This window comes from Heteronotia binoei, chromosome 16 (genome assembly GCF_032191835.1).
Source record: "Heteronotia binoei isolate CCM8104 ecotype False Entrance Well chromosome 16, APGP_CSIRO_Hbin_v1, whole genome shotgun sequence".
NCBI classification, from domain to species: Eukaryota; Metazoa; Chordata; class Lepidosauria; order Squamata; family Gekkonidae; genus Heteronotia; species Heteronotia binoei.
The window spans coordinates 27,424,522-27,440,101 of record NC_083238.1 but is presented as its reverse complement, the minus strand read 5'-3'; the positions used below and the strand labels follow the sequence as shown (position 1 = coordinate 27,440,101).

Here is a 15,580-nt window from a genome sequence, read left to right as displayed (position 1 = left end):
AAGGGAGATTGCCAAGGAATACCAGGGTCATGACGTGGAGGCAGGCCATGACAGATCACCTCTTGCCTTGAAAACCCTATGGGGCTGCCATAAGTCAGCTGTGACTTGAGGCAGAAAAAACCTCACAACACAGTATTGTAAATGCTGACATGCCTATCATAGATACGACAGTCATCACTATATAAAATATAGAAAGTTGGATCTCACAGACCGCTAACACAAGAGCAGATGTGGATGTTTCCCCTTGCCCTAACAGCCTCTTGAGGCCTCCAAAAAGCTGATGCTCAGCATCCCGGGAGCCCCACAGGCAAATGGGGGTCCTGCTCTGAGCGAGGAAAATCAGTACTACCACTTACTCTTCCATCAACAGAGAACCTCTTGTGTTAGCAGAATGTCATGTGATTTTTGCCTTGCGCTTGGTTCATAGTAGCCCTTATTCTGTGGCATTTTTTCATAGCTGTGACTGGGGCCATCTTGGGTACAGGCCACTCTTCTCTTCTCTTCTCTTCTCTTCTCTTCTCTTCTCTCTCTTCTCTTCTCTTCTCTTCTCTTCTCTTCTCTTCTCTTCTCTTCTCTTCTCTTCTCTTCTCTTCTCTTCTCTTCTCTTCTCTTCTCTTCTCTTCTCTTCTCTTCTCTTCTCTTCTCTTCTCTTCCAAAGAGCTCAGTGCAAAGCAGTCAGGCATGGGAGTTTGTGTAACAGAACTACCGGTTCTATTTCCTCCTCAGAGTTGCTGTCGCAGCCTCTGGGCAGGAAACTTACTCCACTCCTGTCAAGCTCCAACTCTTGGTGGGACTACTCTTTCAAGTCCCTCCTGGACATGTGCAGTTCCCCCAGACCATACCCCCCCCACCCCAGTTCCCCTTGCTCCTCAGGGAAACCCCTCCCCTTGCTCCTCAGGGAAACCCGCCCCTTGGCCAAGGGTGTGGACCACCATTTCCAGGAATACCCTCCAAGTCAACTAGCCCCATCCTAAGCAACCCGTGCACAGCCATATCTTGCCTACAGGGGCTCTGCACACTGGTGTGAACCTCCACTCTAAGGCCTCCTGTTCTCCAGCTCTTGGGTGAGCTTGGATGGGCAGTGGCCTCATCTCAGCACAGTGATGCTGCCTTAACTCCAAGCATCAGCTCTTCAGAGTCTTAACAGCCTTGGAGAAGGAGAATAGGAAAATCCACAATGGTTCATAGATCAGGGCCGTACAATTTCTTTATTGAGCTCTCTAACTGTGATTAGAAAAAAGTACGGATGTATCGAAAGAAAGAATTTTATTTCTTTGGCTAATATTTTTGGACATGGAAGCTTGTAGGAAATATCCATTGAACTAACAGCCAAGAGATTCAAAAGATGCTTCATAAATAACATTTTCCATTTGAGAATCTGGAGTTCTTCTGTTTTCTAAGATCTATAGATATTTTGGAAATGTCAGATGTGATCTCCTCCATGGAACATTGTGTGTTTATTTCTCTTTTTGAAACAAGGCAATCAATTATTATGAAGCGGCTATAAAAACTGGTCAACAGAATTTCCTCTGCTATGACCTGGCGGAGCTGTTGCTGAAACTGAAGCAGTTGACAAGCAGAAAAATCCTTCAGCAAGTTTTGGAACATGTGCCTGGTATGACCACAGCCTTTCTTACTTCAAGTAGAAATCGCATGCTCAGACTAAAGTTTCCTCAGAAATTAATGAGAAGTTTTGTTTTTTTTGGACATTCAGTTTGCTTTAGGAATATGTGCTTTGGTGTGGTAATTTCTGAATCTGGTTTGCTTTTGATATTGCTGGTATAGCACCCCATCTGGGATATGCACTGTCGTTATATTTTCTCTTCTCACTTCCACATCCCCTTTGCTTAGAAAACTGTTTATTCTCCTAAGAGAATGAATGAACTCATATAAACACGATGAGAAATTAGCACAATGTATCTGTATCCAGTTCATATTGACCAGAACAGACATTCTCTAAGGTTTTTTTCTTGATTTCTCTTATTCTTTGTATAGTGCTTAGAAGACTGTTCATTCTCCTAACAGAATGAATGACCAAAATAGTAATTATATAAAGAAAAAAATCCCATGAAAATAATTAAGCAACCTGCTATAAATATTAATGTATTATGAAACTCTGAGGAAATGTGCCAAAGTGCTTACTTGAAAATTCTATTCATAGTATATAACTTAGAAACTTTTACAATGAATCACTTGGCAGTGTAACTTAGAGCATTTAGTCATTTTGTAATGGAACATGAAAGTCCCAGTTTCTAAAAATACAAGCATTAATTGGTTACAGAGACTGTCCTTCTGGAAGATAGGTATTTGACAAAAGGTTGAGAGGCACAGGGGTCCCTCAAGCAAGTCAGGAGGGGTTATTGCTCTTACGGTGAAGAGAATAACAATCTGGCCAGAGGAAGTGGGGCACTCAGAAAGCCCTGATCTATAAACACAGTTCATAAGATCTCAAGTCTGTGTGCCCAACCAGTAACAAGCTTAAGAGAGGTGTAAGGCACTCAGGTAATATCTGTATCACAGTACAAGCAGTGAAACGTCTATAACAGCAGCAAGCCAAAGTAAACCAAGAAAGCCAAAGTAAACCAAGAAAAACATACTGTCTAAATATCTCTAGTGTTGTAAAAAGCAGTTTTGGATATATCTTTAAACCTCTCTCTGCAATCCTAACCTAAGCTCACTTGTAAATACAGCTCTCCATACCCTGCATGGTTATTCTAATAAATCTGATTTCTGTTTCAACGTTCCATATGCATAGGTGCCTATATAGAGGCTCAATCACAGTTCCTTATTTGGGTGTAAGCCTACCAAATATCAGAATGTAATAAGGCAGGACAATGGCATTATAATAAACGTTTATTTAGCACATCAGTGGCACGCTACCTAAAGGCTACCCCATTAGCAGAAGGGGAATTGAAAATTCATCGGGATTGCCTGTCTGGTACACTAATATACAAATGAGATACTGAAATACATGTAAACAGTTTGCTTTTTCACTCTTGGACTGTATGTGGTATCACTTCATGTGCAATGTGTGTGTCTGTTGGGTGCAATCCTATGCAGAGTTACTCCACTCTAAGATAGTGGAAGTCAGTAGGCTCAAACTGGAGTAAATTTACCTGGTTGCATTGCGGTGATCACAGTTTCCATCCTATCGTTACATTTTGAAATCTGGGAAAGAAACTACATCCGGCTGAATTGATCTTTTCATTCTTGGTGATGTTTGACCATGCTATTTGACTCTTAATTGACCCCTTAACGAGCTGTGGCAAAGAAAAGAGGCAGGATTTTTTGGGGGTGGGTGGGAGGGAACATATCTGCAGAACCACTTTAGATTGCATTAAATTTGGATTTTGGCAACTGTTCATGCATCTTTCCTAACATTAATATTGAAAATCAGTAGTATCTTTGTTCCTTTGCTGCTCTTTCCAATACTATTTCCAAAACTAAGTAGTATTTCCAGTACTTTCCAATACTAAATAACTGTCAAATATAATCTCATTTGTGAATTTGCGTTGTGTATATCTTCTCTTTCTGCAGTGAACGATTTGTCTTCTCTAATGGAAGATACCCGCTACCAGGTTCTCCTTGCCAAGATTTATAGCAAAATGGATCGGACAGAGGATGCTATTATTTCGTTGCAGCAGGTAAAGGAATAGGAAACACTGGCACATAAAGATTTTTATAGTGAAAGAATGCCTGAAAGAATGTATAAGGGTTTGAGCCCAAAGGTCATTTTCCAATGACAGAAAGCACTTGTTCCAATAGGACAGAACTTTATTTTCTCCACCCCAGTGCACTTCTCTGAGCTTCTCTTGGGAGACAGGGTGGGGGGCTCAGGAACATTTTGGGGGTCTGCAGTGAGAGGAGAGAAATGGCAAAAATGGGCACTCCCCCTTTCTGCTAGTGGAAAACAACCTTTGGATTAAAATTAAGTGGGTCTGAAGATCATACTTTATAGAACAGTGGATCAGAAATGAAGATTTACCCCCCCAGTGCATACAGGGAGCTACTTTCTCTCCTCCACTTACAGCTGCTGAAATGGCCTTGGGTTAGCCATAGCTATGGTATTGCAGGAGTTGTCCTTGAAAGGGCAGCTGCTGTGAGTCTCTGATTCAGACAGAAGGGTGAGGTATAAACCTGCAGTCTTCTTCATTTTCTTCCTCTATATTTGTTCTTCCTGAGAAGTAGTAGTAGCTAACTCCAGTTTTCCTCCACTCCTACTGCTGACACTGTGTTTCTCCCATTCCAGTCACTGACCTTCAAATGTCCAGGTGGCTGAAGTATGTTAGCAAAAGACAGACTAGCTGACTCTCCATGTATTTATCATTTGTCAGGTAGCTGAGTCCTTTTCTTCACTGTTCTTAGGCTTACAGTACTGTAGAGAAATCGACTGCTGTTGTCTTCAAGTCTGCTTTAATTCTAAAAGGATGTCTTTCCCATGCCCCCTCGTTTTTACAATCAGGGCACAAGTACCAAGTGTTTCAACACATCCGTAGAGTGTAGTCAGCAGGTTCGATTCAGATCCCAAAGCTGAGTTTTTATCGCCTTGTGAATTAGCATATTTTTGAAGATCAGCAGCTGTTGAACTGGTCCGCTACTAGTGAGCAAACTATGGCTAGAATTAAAAGGGCTTCAAAGTGAGGCAAAGGGTCTGGTTTTCCTTCTCCGGTGCAGCCCTGTGCAGTGCCTTGAATTCCTGTCTCTGGAGAGTCCCTGGATAGCATTCAGCAGTGAGAAGGGAGTGGGGGTCTGAAAACATTATCTGGAACTTCACATATGGTTCTTTGCTTCCTAGGTCTGCGTACAGATGTTTTTGAAAGTGATGGAAGGAAGAACAAATAGAGCATCTTAGTCTGCAAAACAAAAATTCCACTCCACATTTCCTGTTTTAGGATAGCCCAGTGCAATAGAAGACTAAGCCTTTAATTGCTTGCACCTGCTGGAATGGCCTTGGGTCAGTCAAAGCTATTGCAGGAGTTGTCCTTGTAAGGGCAGCTGCTGTGAGAGCCTTCTTAGCCCCACCCACCTCATAGGGTGTCTGTTGTGGTGGGAGAAGATATAGGAGACTGTAAGCCTCTCTGATTCAGAGAGAAGGGCGGGGTAAAAATCTGCAGTCTTCTTCTAATTTCACAATAAAGGAAGACAAGGATTAAGAGATGGTCTGATGATCAGGGCTGTTTTTGTAGCAAGGAAGCCTTTGCATATTAGGCCACACACACCTTGATGTAGCCAGTCATCCAAGAGCTTAGTGTAGGCCCTGTAAGAAGAGCCCTGTAAGCTCTTGGAGGATTGGCTACATCAGGGGGGGTGTAGCCTAATATGCAAAGGAGTTCCTGCTACAGAAAAAGCCCTGCTAATGATTAATCCATAATGAGGGGTATGGAAATATATAATGGTCTTGTTGACTCTGGTCAGGCCTGGTGTGGTTCTAGGTGGGCACTTTAGAAACCCTAGGTGTCTAGTCAGCTTTCCTGTATCTGATTGTTTAATTTCTGGTGATTAGTACACCTTGATAACATTTATGGCTTGTTATGGGTATAGTATACATCTGCTGCTAGAGAATCTTTGCTTCCATTTTATCCTTTATTACCATATAACTACTATTTAGCATCTTTAGCAGTGGCAAACTCAACATTATTTCATCGCTGCTGCACAGGTAATTAAAAGAAAATAATTACATGAGTCCATCAAAATATCTTACCTAGGTCACAAGCAAGGAATCCCTTCTAAGAAGCTCCCTGTCATTTCAGCTTCCCATTTTTATAGGTTTTTAAAACCATCTCCTAACAACAGCTAGTTGTCCCACTTGATAATGACGCACATTCTAATGTCAAACACCATACAAAGCTCTCTATACTTGATTATCTTTGGTAAAATATATCAAAACTTTTAGTTCATTCTTGTTATCATAACGAAGTCTAGCAATTTCAAGTTTCTCATACTTACAGGTGAGTATCTGTTGGCCCTCAACCAATATATCCCTCCTTTGAATTACATCTTTGCTTTTGCTTCTGTGAAGTTGGAACATTCCTGCCATTCTGAGATACTTCTGCTCTTGGGCCTCCATATATAGTATCCATTGACATGGGTTAGATGGCTTCTAATCTACAAAGGACCATGTTAGTGCGTTCTTTTGTTTCTTACCCTTCTCCAAGGCTATTCTGTTCTGGGTCACTAAACTCCCTTCTGGCATGTTAGTCTAGGCTAGCTCTGTTTCTGGTCTGCAGAAATATCAACCATGATTTTTCTGATCGTGTCCAGTGACTATTCCCCTATAATCCAGGCCATATCCATGGCAAGGATAAGGGAATACAAGGTTTTGTTAACAGTGAAATATCCTTGATAGCATATCCCTTTAAGATTCTCATGAGACTGTAAAAAGGCCACACTAACCTTTGTCCTTGCTGACAGAAATAAATCTGTTAGTTCCTTGGGTTCTAGATGCATTTTGATAAAAAAAAAAAGGAAATTTCTCTTCCTTGTCTATGACCTTAGAAGTTTTGTTGGTCAGGATCTACTTCTGTAGACTCCAAACATCGCCTTTCATTACTTGATCACTGTTGGTTTTACCTCACAAAAGAATATATCAGAAGTGTATATTGCTGCACGAATGACTACTTACTAGTTGACACTAGGTTTATTCTCTGTTGGACATGTTAAGCTGCCAGGGATACAATGTGACAATGTCTTGGGTTATGATTGAATGATGTTATGTAGCCATCTTGCCAAAGCTGAGGTGGTCTGGGTCTAGCCAGTCGTTGGATGGGAGACCTTGTGGGAACCCCATGGGTTGAGGCCAGCCAGCCCTTTTGTTCAGTCATACCTAATTATCCTCCTTATTACAGCTCCTTTTCCCACATGCTTCCCCCCACACCCCAGGCAGATCCCCTGATGCCCAGACTAGGCTTTCGAGTAGTACTCCTTTTTTCACCAGTGGCTTCAACCCTATGAAAGCTGCCTTATCTTCCACAAAGGATGGTAGGTGGAATGTAAATGCAGGAAATGTATTAAATGGCCATCTCATACAGAAGATGTGGTAGCTAATGACCTCTGGTTTTTAAAAGCCTTGCATATTTCAAGACCAGGGTATATGCAGCTCTGGCTTTCTAGAAGAAAATCCCTCCTTAAAGCACAAATTCATTCCCAGCTTTGTCATGCTTTATTCCCTCTTTTTAACTGGCATTTTTCTTGCTTTTCCCATCAGGCTCGGGAATTGCAGGCCAGAGTCCTCAAACGGATTCAGATCGAGCAGCTGGATGCGATTCCTGTGCAGAAGCAACTGGCGGCTGAAATTTGCGCAGAGATCGCAAAGCATTCAGCGGTCCAGCGGAACTATGAGAAAGCAATTAAGTTTTACAAAGAGGCTCTTGTTCACTGTGAAACCGACAGCAAGGTCAGCCGAGCGCCGGAATTAACCATTTTTTTCATGTGGTTCTTAGTTAGAAACACCTGGCTGCAGGGGGCACTTATAAAAACCTGCTAAAAAAATTAAAAATGAAACAGAGGGGTTTTTTTGTTTCGTTCTGTTCTCAGGTGATGCTAGAACTTTCACGTTTGTACCTTGCCCATGATGATGTGGAAGCATGCCAGCGTCAGTGTGCTCTGTTGCTGAAGAACGATCCAGACAACGCGGCCGCATCCATGGTGGGTTAAGCTATCTGAGTCTTATTTGAAGAAGACTGAAGTGAACTATTCCAGATCTCTTTTTTAAAAACAGTAATCCCTGCTCAGTGTTTTCGATGTAAAGTGTAAGACTTCCCACATTTGAATACAAGGGTCTCCAATTTGAGTGAGCCTGTGGACGCTTTTGAAATTTTGAGAATGCTGGGTATTCAGCACCACAAAATAGCTGCCCTTGGGTATTGTGGCATCTCTTGTATTGAGAGTTTGGCCTTCCAACCTGCTTACATTAGATGATAATAATAATAATAATAAATAAATAATTTTTTATTTATACCCCCGCCCTCCCCGCCGAAGCAGGCTCAGATGCCTCCATCACAGAGACTTATTTAGAAAAGCATGTAAAATCCCTTTGGGAGCAGGTTCTCAATCTTTTTTTTTCACTTGTGTGCTTTGTGATTGTAGATGATGGCTGACCTTATGTTCAGGAAACAGGACTATGAACAAGCAGTCTTCCACTTCCAGCAGCTTTTGGATCGCAACCCTGGTGGGCATTGGTTTTTGTTGTTGTTGGTCTTGATTTTTAAAAAAACTGAACATGAAAAACGGCACATGCTGATAGGCATAAACAGGGCTTTTTTTGTAGCAGGAGTTCCTTTGTATATTAGACCACACACCCCTGATGTAGCCAGTCCTCCAAGAGCTTACAGGGCCTACTGTAAGCTCCAGAAGGATTAGCTACATCAGGGGTGTATGGCCTAATATGCAAAGGTCGCTCCTGCTACAAAAAAAAAAAGCCCCGGGCATAAATTGTTTACATTGTTTTACATGAATCATGGGATCTCCATGTCTGTTAGCCGCCCTGAGCCCGCCTCGGCGGGGGAGGGCGGGATATAAAAATAAAGTTATTATTATTATTATTATTATTATTATTATTATAAATATCTTACAGAATTTCTGCTACCCAGTTTTGAAAAGTACCTTTCAAACCAGTGTCTGTTCCAGGAAAAGTTCCAGGAGCATCCTGGGAAAGCAGATCTTGGCAAGTGTCATCCATCCCTCAACCACAGACAAGAAGACCCTGGTTGACCTGATAGCTTTCCAAATGCCCAGTGGTAGAAAGGGTTGTCAGCACACAGCCAAATTATGACAACCCAGTAGGGCATGGGCCCTCAACCTTTTGAACCTGTGGGCACATTTGGAGTTCTGACATGGCATGGTGGGCGTACCAACAAAATGGCTGCCACAGAAGGGCTAGCGCAGGAGGCGGAGCCAGCCGCAAAATGATTACCACAGCTTAACCTTAGTAACACAGTGCAGATTCTTGTGCTGTGGTGGCAGCTGCTGCCAAAGCAACATTTTCCTACACAGCAACATTGACCTACACAGTCAATCAGAAGCCTTGGTGGGCAAAAGCCCTAGATGATCCCACCCACTTCCTAAAAAACACTTGACAGGCATCACTGTGCCCATGGACACCATGGTGGGGGCCCCTGCTTTAGGGTTTAGATGAAGAGAGGTGGTTTGCCGTTGATTGCCTCTACATAGCAACCCTTGACTTCCCTGGTAGTCTCCTATCCAAGGGCCAAGTTCTGTAAGATTAAGCTAGCCTGGGACATCCGGTTCAGGGACTTTCAGATATTTTTCCTTTCCACATAATTCCTCCCTCTCTTCTCCAAAAAATCTGTATCTAACAGATTACCAGGAAGAATGTTCTCCAGAGCCAAAGCTATTATACTTTGATAAGTGGAGACCTAGGAGACTTGTGAGTGGGGGATCCCATGTTCCCCCTCTTGCCCTGTGAACCCAGATCCCATGATCCACCCTTCCTCCCCATTACCAAGCCCAGCATGGTTCTGGACCTATGCATGCATCTGTCTCTGGGCCCACCCATGACAGCAGCCGGAAGCTGCTCCAGGCCCACAGTGGCTCTGAGACCTCACTGTGGCCACAAAGGAGAGGAAAGAGAGAACAAAAAACGTAACCCAAATAATGGAATTAAGAATCTGGAAGGCTGAATAGATACAAATCTGATGGCCAAGTACTACAAACAATCAATGTGGGACATAAGCATATAAATAATGCAAAAATATAAAACAAATACATGTATTTACTACAAGCTAATTTAAAAACAGTTATTGGCCCAGCTATAAGCCTCAATACAAGGTAAAATTGTACGTAAATGGAATCTACTGCGACCCGATGCATTTCGGCCTAACTGACCTTCTTTAGTGGTCACGCATAAATAATACACATGCTCAATATTGCTGCAGTATTGAGCCTAAGTGTACTATTTATGCTTGACCACTGAAGAAGGCCACTTAGGCCCAAATGCGTCGGGGCGCATTAGGTTCCGTTTGTGTACATTGCACAATTTTCTCTGGTATTGAGGCTTATAGTTGGGCCCATAACTGTTTTTAAATCACCATGGCCAGGCCTGAAGCAGCTCCCAGACACTGATACTGCCTCTTCAGGACGTAGCTAAGTCCTTTGTCTGCCCATGCACAGACAACACTCTTTATTTGGGTTTTTTTAAACCCCAACTGTGATATTTTTAAGTTTTCAGATTTTTCGGCAAACCTGCCCCCCCCCCCCCAAGTTTGCAGAAGTACCTGTTTTAAGTCAGCATATCTCCCAACTATGGTCTATCTGCAGGTTAGGCCCTACTTGACTATTAGAATATAAGATTAACTTGTAAGTGCGACAGAAAGCATGATGACATCTTAAAAGATGCCAAATGCATTATGGCATAAACTGACCTGACCTGGCTCAAGCGTATGACTCTTGGACGCATGCCAGACCAAGTTGCCTCCTGTAATTAGGAGGAAATTCCTGCTTAGGCCAGAGTGGCTATGACAGGAGTAGCCAGAATATTATACCCTTTCCTTTAGAGGCAGAAATGCTTCTCTGCCACTGGACTAGTTTTTGCTTTGCTGTCCTTTATGGCCAAGCTAGATGAGATTCTGGAAAATCCAGGACTGGACCTCTAGCATCCTTTTAATTGTTAAATAGCAGCATGGGGAAGGGAAGTGCTTGGGTCACATTTGAGAGCTGCATTCTCACTACCGCCACCAGTGCATGGTTTTCTTGATCTGAAATGGCAAGCTGGAGCTGCTAATTGCAGAGGAAGTAGCAGCTCACAGGGGTCGTTTGATGTCGGGCAGCAGTGCAGACTTGAGATTCCCTTTCTTTGACCTGTACCATAGCACCAATCCAAAGCAGAGTGGCCTCCGCCCTGGTTACTTTGCAATGAAAAACCCCGTGCCGGAGATCTGATCACAGATTTTCCAGCGTCTTGTCTAGTTAGGCTTTAAGATATAGGTCCCCAGTGAGATATCCAAACTGTAGACTGAGTTGTATTGAGACAGGATGTGTGTAATGAGATGTGTATTATGTGCTATCAAATTGCTTCCCAATTTATAGCAACCCTATGAATTAACAACCTCCAAAATGTCCTGACATGGTCAGGTCTTGCAAATGGAAGGCCATGACTGCCTTTATTGAGTCATTGCTAGGAGACACAGAATCAATGTGTCAGTGCTTCCCAATTTATAGCAACCCTATGAATTAACAACCTCCAAAATGTCCTGACATGGTCAGGTCTTGCAAATGGAAGGCCATGACTGCCTTTATTGAGTCAATGTGTTTCATGTTAGGAGACACAGAATCCTAGAGTTGGAAGGGACCTCCAGGGTCATCTAGTCCAACCTCCTTCACAATGCAGGAAATTCACAAATACCTCCCCCCCACGCCCAATGACCCCAGCTGCATGCCCAGAAGATGGCAGAAAACCTCCAGGATCCCTGCCCAAACTGGCCTAGAGAAAAATTGCTTCCTCACACCTAAGTGGCCATCAGCATTGCCCTGGGCATGTAAGAAAGGACCACAAGAACTAAGTATTGATGCAACCCTTCCTGCCCTGCCTCTCATGACCTGCCTGAGTTCACGTCTTCTTTTCCTGCTGCCTTCAACTTTTCCAGTGAGACTTGTTTAAAGATGTCCAAAAATAATAGAATTCACTTGTTCAACAGTTTGTAATTAGGCAAAGCAGAACCTGGTTATGAGTGAGTGTAAGCAGGTAATGTATTAGTGAGAAAATGCTACTGTCCTCGCTTCTTGGTTTTTTTAAAAAAAAAAACACACAGTTGCTTTTCTTAGTGCTCTGAATATTTACGTTAACAGATAATTATTCTACATTGTCGCGTTTAATTGACCTTTTACGAAGAGCTGGAAAGCTGGAAGAAGTTCCAAGATTCCTTGCAATGGCTGAGAAGCATTCCTCCAGAACAAAGCTTGATCCAGGCTTTCACTATTGCAAAGGACTGTATCTTTGGTAGGTGCAGTTGGGATAATGTCTGATATAATACCTGAAACAGAATGAAGGGTCTTTTACCAGGCATGCCGTGTGAGAGTGGGGTGTGGCTGAGGTTTATTGTGTGCTCCTTGAATCCTGTCTGCCCTTTCACCTTCCTTTGGGGCTTCACACTGTGAGAGTAAACAGCAGCAGTAATGGATGTGGCCAGTTTGGTGTAGTGGTTAAGTGTGTGGACTCTTATCTGGAAGAACCGGGTTTGATTCCCCACTCCTCCACTTGCACCTGCTGGAATGGCCTTGGGTCAGCCATAGCTCTGGCAGAGGTTGTCCTTGAAAGGGCAGCTGCTGTGAGAGCCCTCTCCAGCCCTACCCACCTCACAGGGTGTCTGTTGTGGGGGAGGAACGTAAAGGAGATTGTGAGCTGCTCTGAGACTCTTCGGAGTGGAGGGCGGGATATAAATCCAATATCTTCATCTACCTCACATGGTGTCTGCTGTGGGGGACGAAGGGAAAGGAGATTGTGAGCCGCTCTGAGACTCTTTGGAGTGGAGGGCGGGATATAAATCCAATATCATCATCATCACTGAACTTTTAGTTGCGAAGGTCTGATGAGATTGGGGTTTGGTCATGTAGCCTGCAGATGAGCTGCTTTTACCGTGTCCAAGTGGTGTTTTGCCTTTAGGTCTGTATCTTAGGTGTAAGACCATTGCAACATCAAGCTAATGATGTAACCGGATGCTGATACCTGAACACACATGATTATGTGCCAGGTGCTCACCTGTGTAGCTATATTTCTGGACAATTGGTGGTTGTAATAAAACTGCCATAACTAGACAAAGATGCTATTAAGGTCAAGACTGGTTGTTTCAGTCTTGACCTTAACTCGATCCCTGTTTGAGAGGCAGGTTCAAAGTTGTAATTCACTTGCTAAAAGTGAGGCAGTTGTGTGAAAAAGGTGAACAAAGGTTTATAACTGAGAGAAACCCAGGCTTGACAGTTGGTATCAGGGGTTCACTCTTGTGTACTTTCTCTGCTTTGGTGTCTCTTCTCATATATCCTGTGTCCCTCCCGGATCTTCTTTCCATTTAGCTTTCCATCAGCCTTTCTGCTTCCCTTGGTGCCTCTCTGTTTCCAGTAATGGTTTTCTCTGTCTCCACACTCCAGGTCCTATGTGAGGTTGTTTCCCCAATCATGCTACCATTCCATTCCTCAAGCTGTGTTCCAAACCTAAGCTTTTCCCTGTCTATATCTAAAACATCTGTGGCATTGCTTTAGATCATCCAATGGAAAGAAAACCTGCAAATGAAAGCCATGTACTAGGTGTTTTTTAAAATGAAACAAAATGCCTGTAGGATTTTGTGAGCTGCTGGCCCAGCTGAAGACACACCTGAACAAGTTGAAAACTGCATATTTCTTCTTTTTTGCTTAAATTCAATTCATGTGAGTAGGCTTGATTCCCTGTCTTAGGTACACCGGTGAACCAAATGATGCCCTTCGACATTTTAACAAAGCACGGAAAGACAGCGATTGGGGGCAGAATGCCATTTATAGCATGATTGAAATCTGCTTGAATCCGGACAATGAAACCGTCGGAGGTGAAGTGTTCGACAACCTGGATGGTGATGCGGAGTGAGTGATGATGAGACCTTTTATCACTTCTTTGTAGTTTGGGGCCGTGCCTGGTTTTTGGTTGGGTCGAAAGCAGTACTTGGAAGAGCAGATCTGTTGATCCGGATCCCTTTTGAGTACCAGCGGTTGGGGGGAGAGGGGCAAAAGGCTGGGTTTCAGGTGCATTGTTAGATACCTGTGTTGCTAAGGAAGGTGTCTAATGAAGGAATCTAGTTAGGTGACTACAGTTTCCATTTTGTGTTTTCCACTACGCTCTGACAATAAGCATTGTCCCCTGTAGTACTAGAAAAAGCCCAGACTGGATAGCCCAGGCTAGCCTGATCTTGTCAGCTCTCAGAAGCTAAGCAGGCTTTGCCCTGGTCAGTACTTGGATGGGCAACCACCGAGGAAGTCCAGGGTCACTTCACAGAGGCAGGCAGTGGCAAAACACCTCTGAGTGTCTCTTACTTTGAAATTCCCACGGGGTCACCATAAGTCACGGGTGACTTGATGACAAAAAAGAAAGAAACCTAGAACATATGGGCACCCAGTGAAGCTGATTAAAATGCCTGGAGGATTTGCTGGCCCAGCTGAAGTCACATCTGAGCAAGTTGAAATCTTGCATGTTTCTTCTTTTTTTTGCCTAAATTCAATTCGTGCAAGTAAGTTCAGGGTGGACAAAGTGAAGTAACACTTTACTCAAGTGAAGGAAGGGCAATGGCCTGGCCAACTTTGTTCTGCCTCCGTCTTAAGACTCAGAAGGCAGCATTAAAGCCTTCATGTGTTTTGCCCTATGCAAGAATGCCGAGGGTCTAAAATGTGCTGCCCTTTCACCTCCTTCCTGGAATCCACATCGGGGGTAGACAGCTAAAGTAAACATTGGTCTCCTTAAATCTGCACTTTGCTAGTAAATGATTGTGTAAGAAAGAATGTATAAAATAAAGAAACGCAACCACTGTCGCTAAGACACAAGCAGCCTGGACAGACTGGTGCGGGAACCTCAACCCTGAGTCGTGTGACCATTACTACAGTCAAGCAATTAAATTGAAGAAGTCGTTGCCAGCGGACATGGGGATGGGTCACTAGCACAGATAACTGTTGTCAACTCGGAACCAATTGGTAATTGAAACTGATGCAAAATTTTTGTATTTAGCATCTTGAAGGCACTTAATGTATTTGCAAACTGCCATTTGATGGGTGGATTGGTTCCTTGTCATGTTCGATATCATGCCAATAAAGGTTATTCTAGATAACTTTAAAAAGGGGTTAAGCTGATTAAGAATGTAAGAGATACAATGTTGGATCAGGCCAATGGGCCATCCAATCCAGCACTCTGTCACACAGTGGATTAAGTGAGGTTCACCGGTGGCTACTAGCCAGGATGACTAAAGAAATTCAGAGGCCTTTGAATACTAGTGCTAGGAAGAAACATCAGGTGCGAGTCCTTGGTCTCTTTGCTCTGTTTATTGGCTCCCTGGGGCCCCTGTTTGGTCACTGTGAATCAGGATGTTGGACTAGGTGGACCACTGGTCTGATCCTGCAGGACTCTTGTTACATTTTTATTCAAAAGGCCATGGAGTTTGTGTAGTCCTTTTAAGGAAAAGGAGAAAGACACTATGTGATTTGTATATTGGCTTGCCTTTCCTTTTTGATTGAATGCCGTATTCAGTCATTACATAGCCCTTTGGAACCAACCTTTCTGACAATAGAAGCCAGTCTTCTCACCCTCTCTCCTTTAGACTTTCCAAGATTATTCCTTGTGAGTGTCCTTTTATCCCGTGTGAAAAGGTGACTGACCACCACAAAGTCGCCTAATTCACTGCCTTTTTACAAAATTTTGAATCTATCCAAAAGAAAGCCTTTGAACCTTGCTTCTTTCCCCACCTTCCTGCAAGCCATTACTGCACGGTCTTCACTTCAATGAAAGAGAAATAACGGGAGCCAGACTGCTAGAAAAACAACTGATGGAGAAGAAATCTGTGGCATCTGTAGCATAAATGGAAGGGCCTAAGGCTGAGAGCTTTCTGGGCCTTGTTTT

General features: G+C 43.3%; 1 protein-coding gene across 1 annotated transcript in view; it reads left to right on the top strand.

Moving 5' to 3' along the window:
- The window catches only part of TTC21B (tetratricopeptide repeat domain 21B), a 58,481-nt gene that overhangs the window by 33,534 nt on the left and 9,367 nt on the right, over positions 1–15,580 (top strand). The window contains 7 exon segments of the mRNA XM_060256994.1: positions 1,480–1,615; positions 3,538–3,644; positions 7,205–7,393; positions 7,534–7,644; positions 8,086–8,167; positions 11,803–11,953; positions 13,402–13,563. Coding sequence (XP_060112977.1) covers positions 1,480–1,615; positions 3,538–3,644; positions 7,205–7,393; positions 7,534–7,644; positions 8,086–8,167; positions 11,803–11,953; positions 13,402–13,563 — 938 coding nt within the window.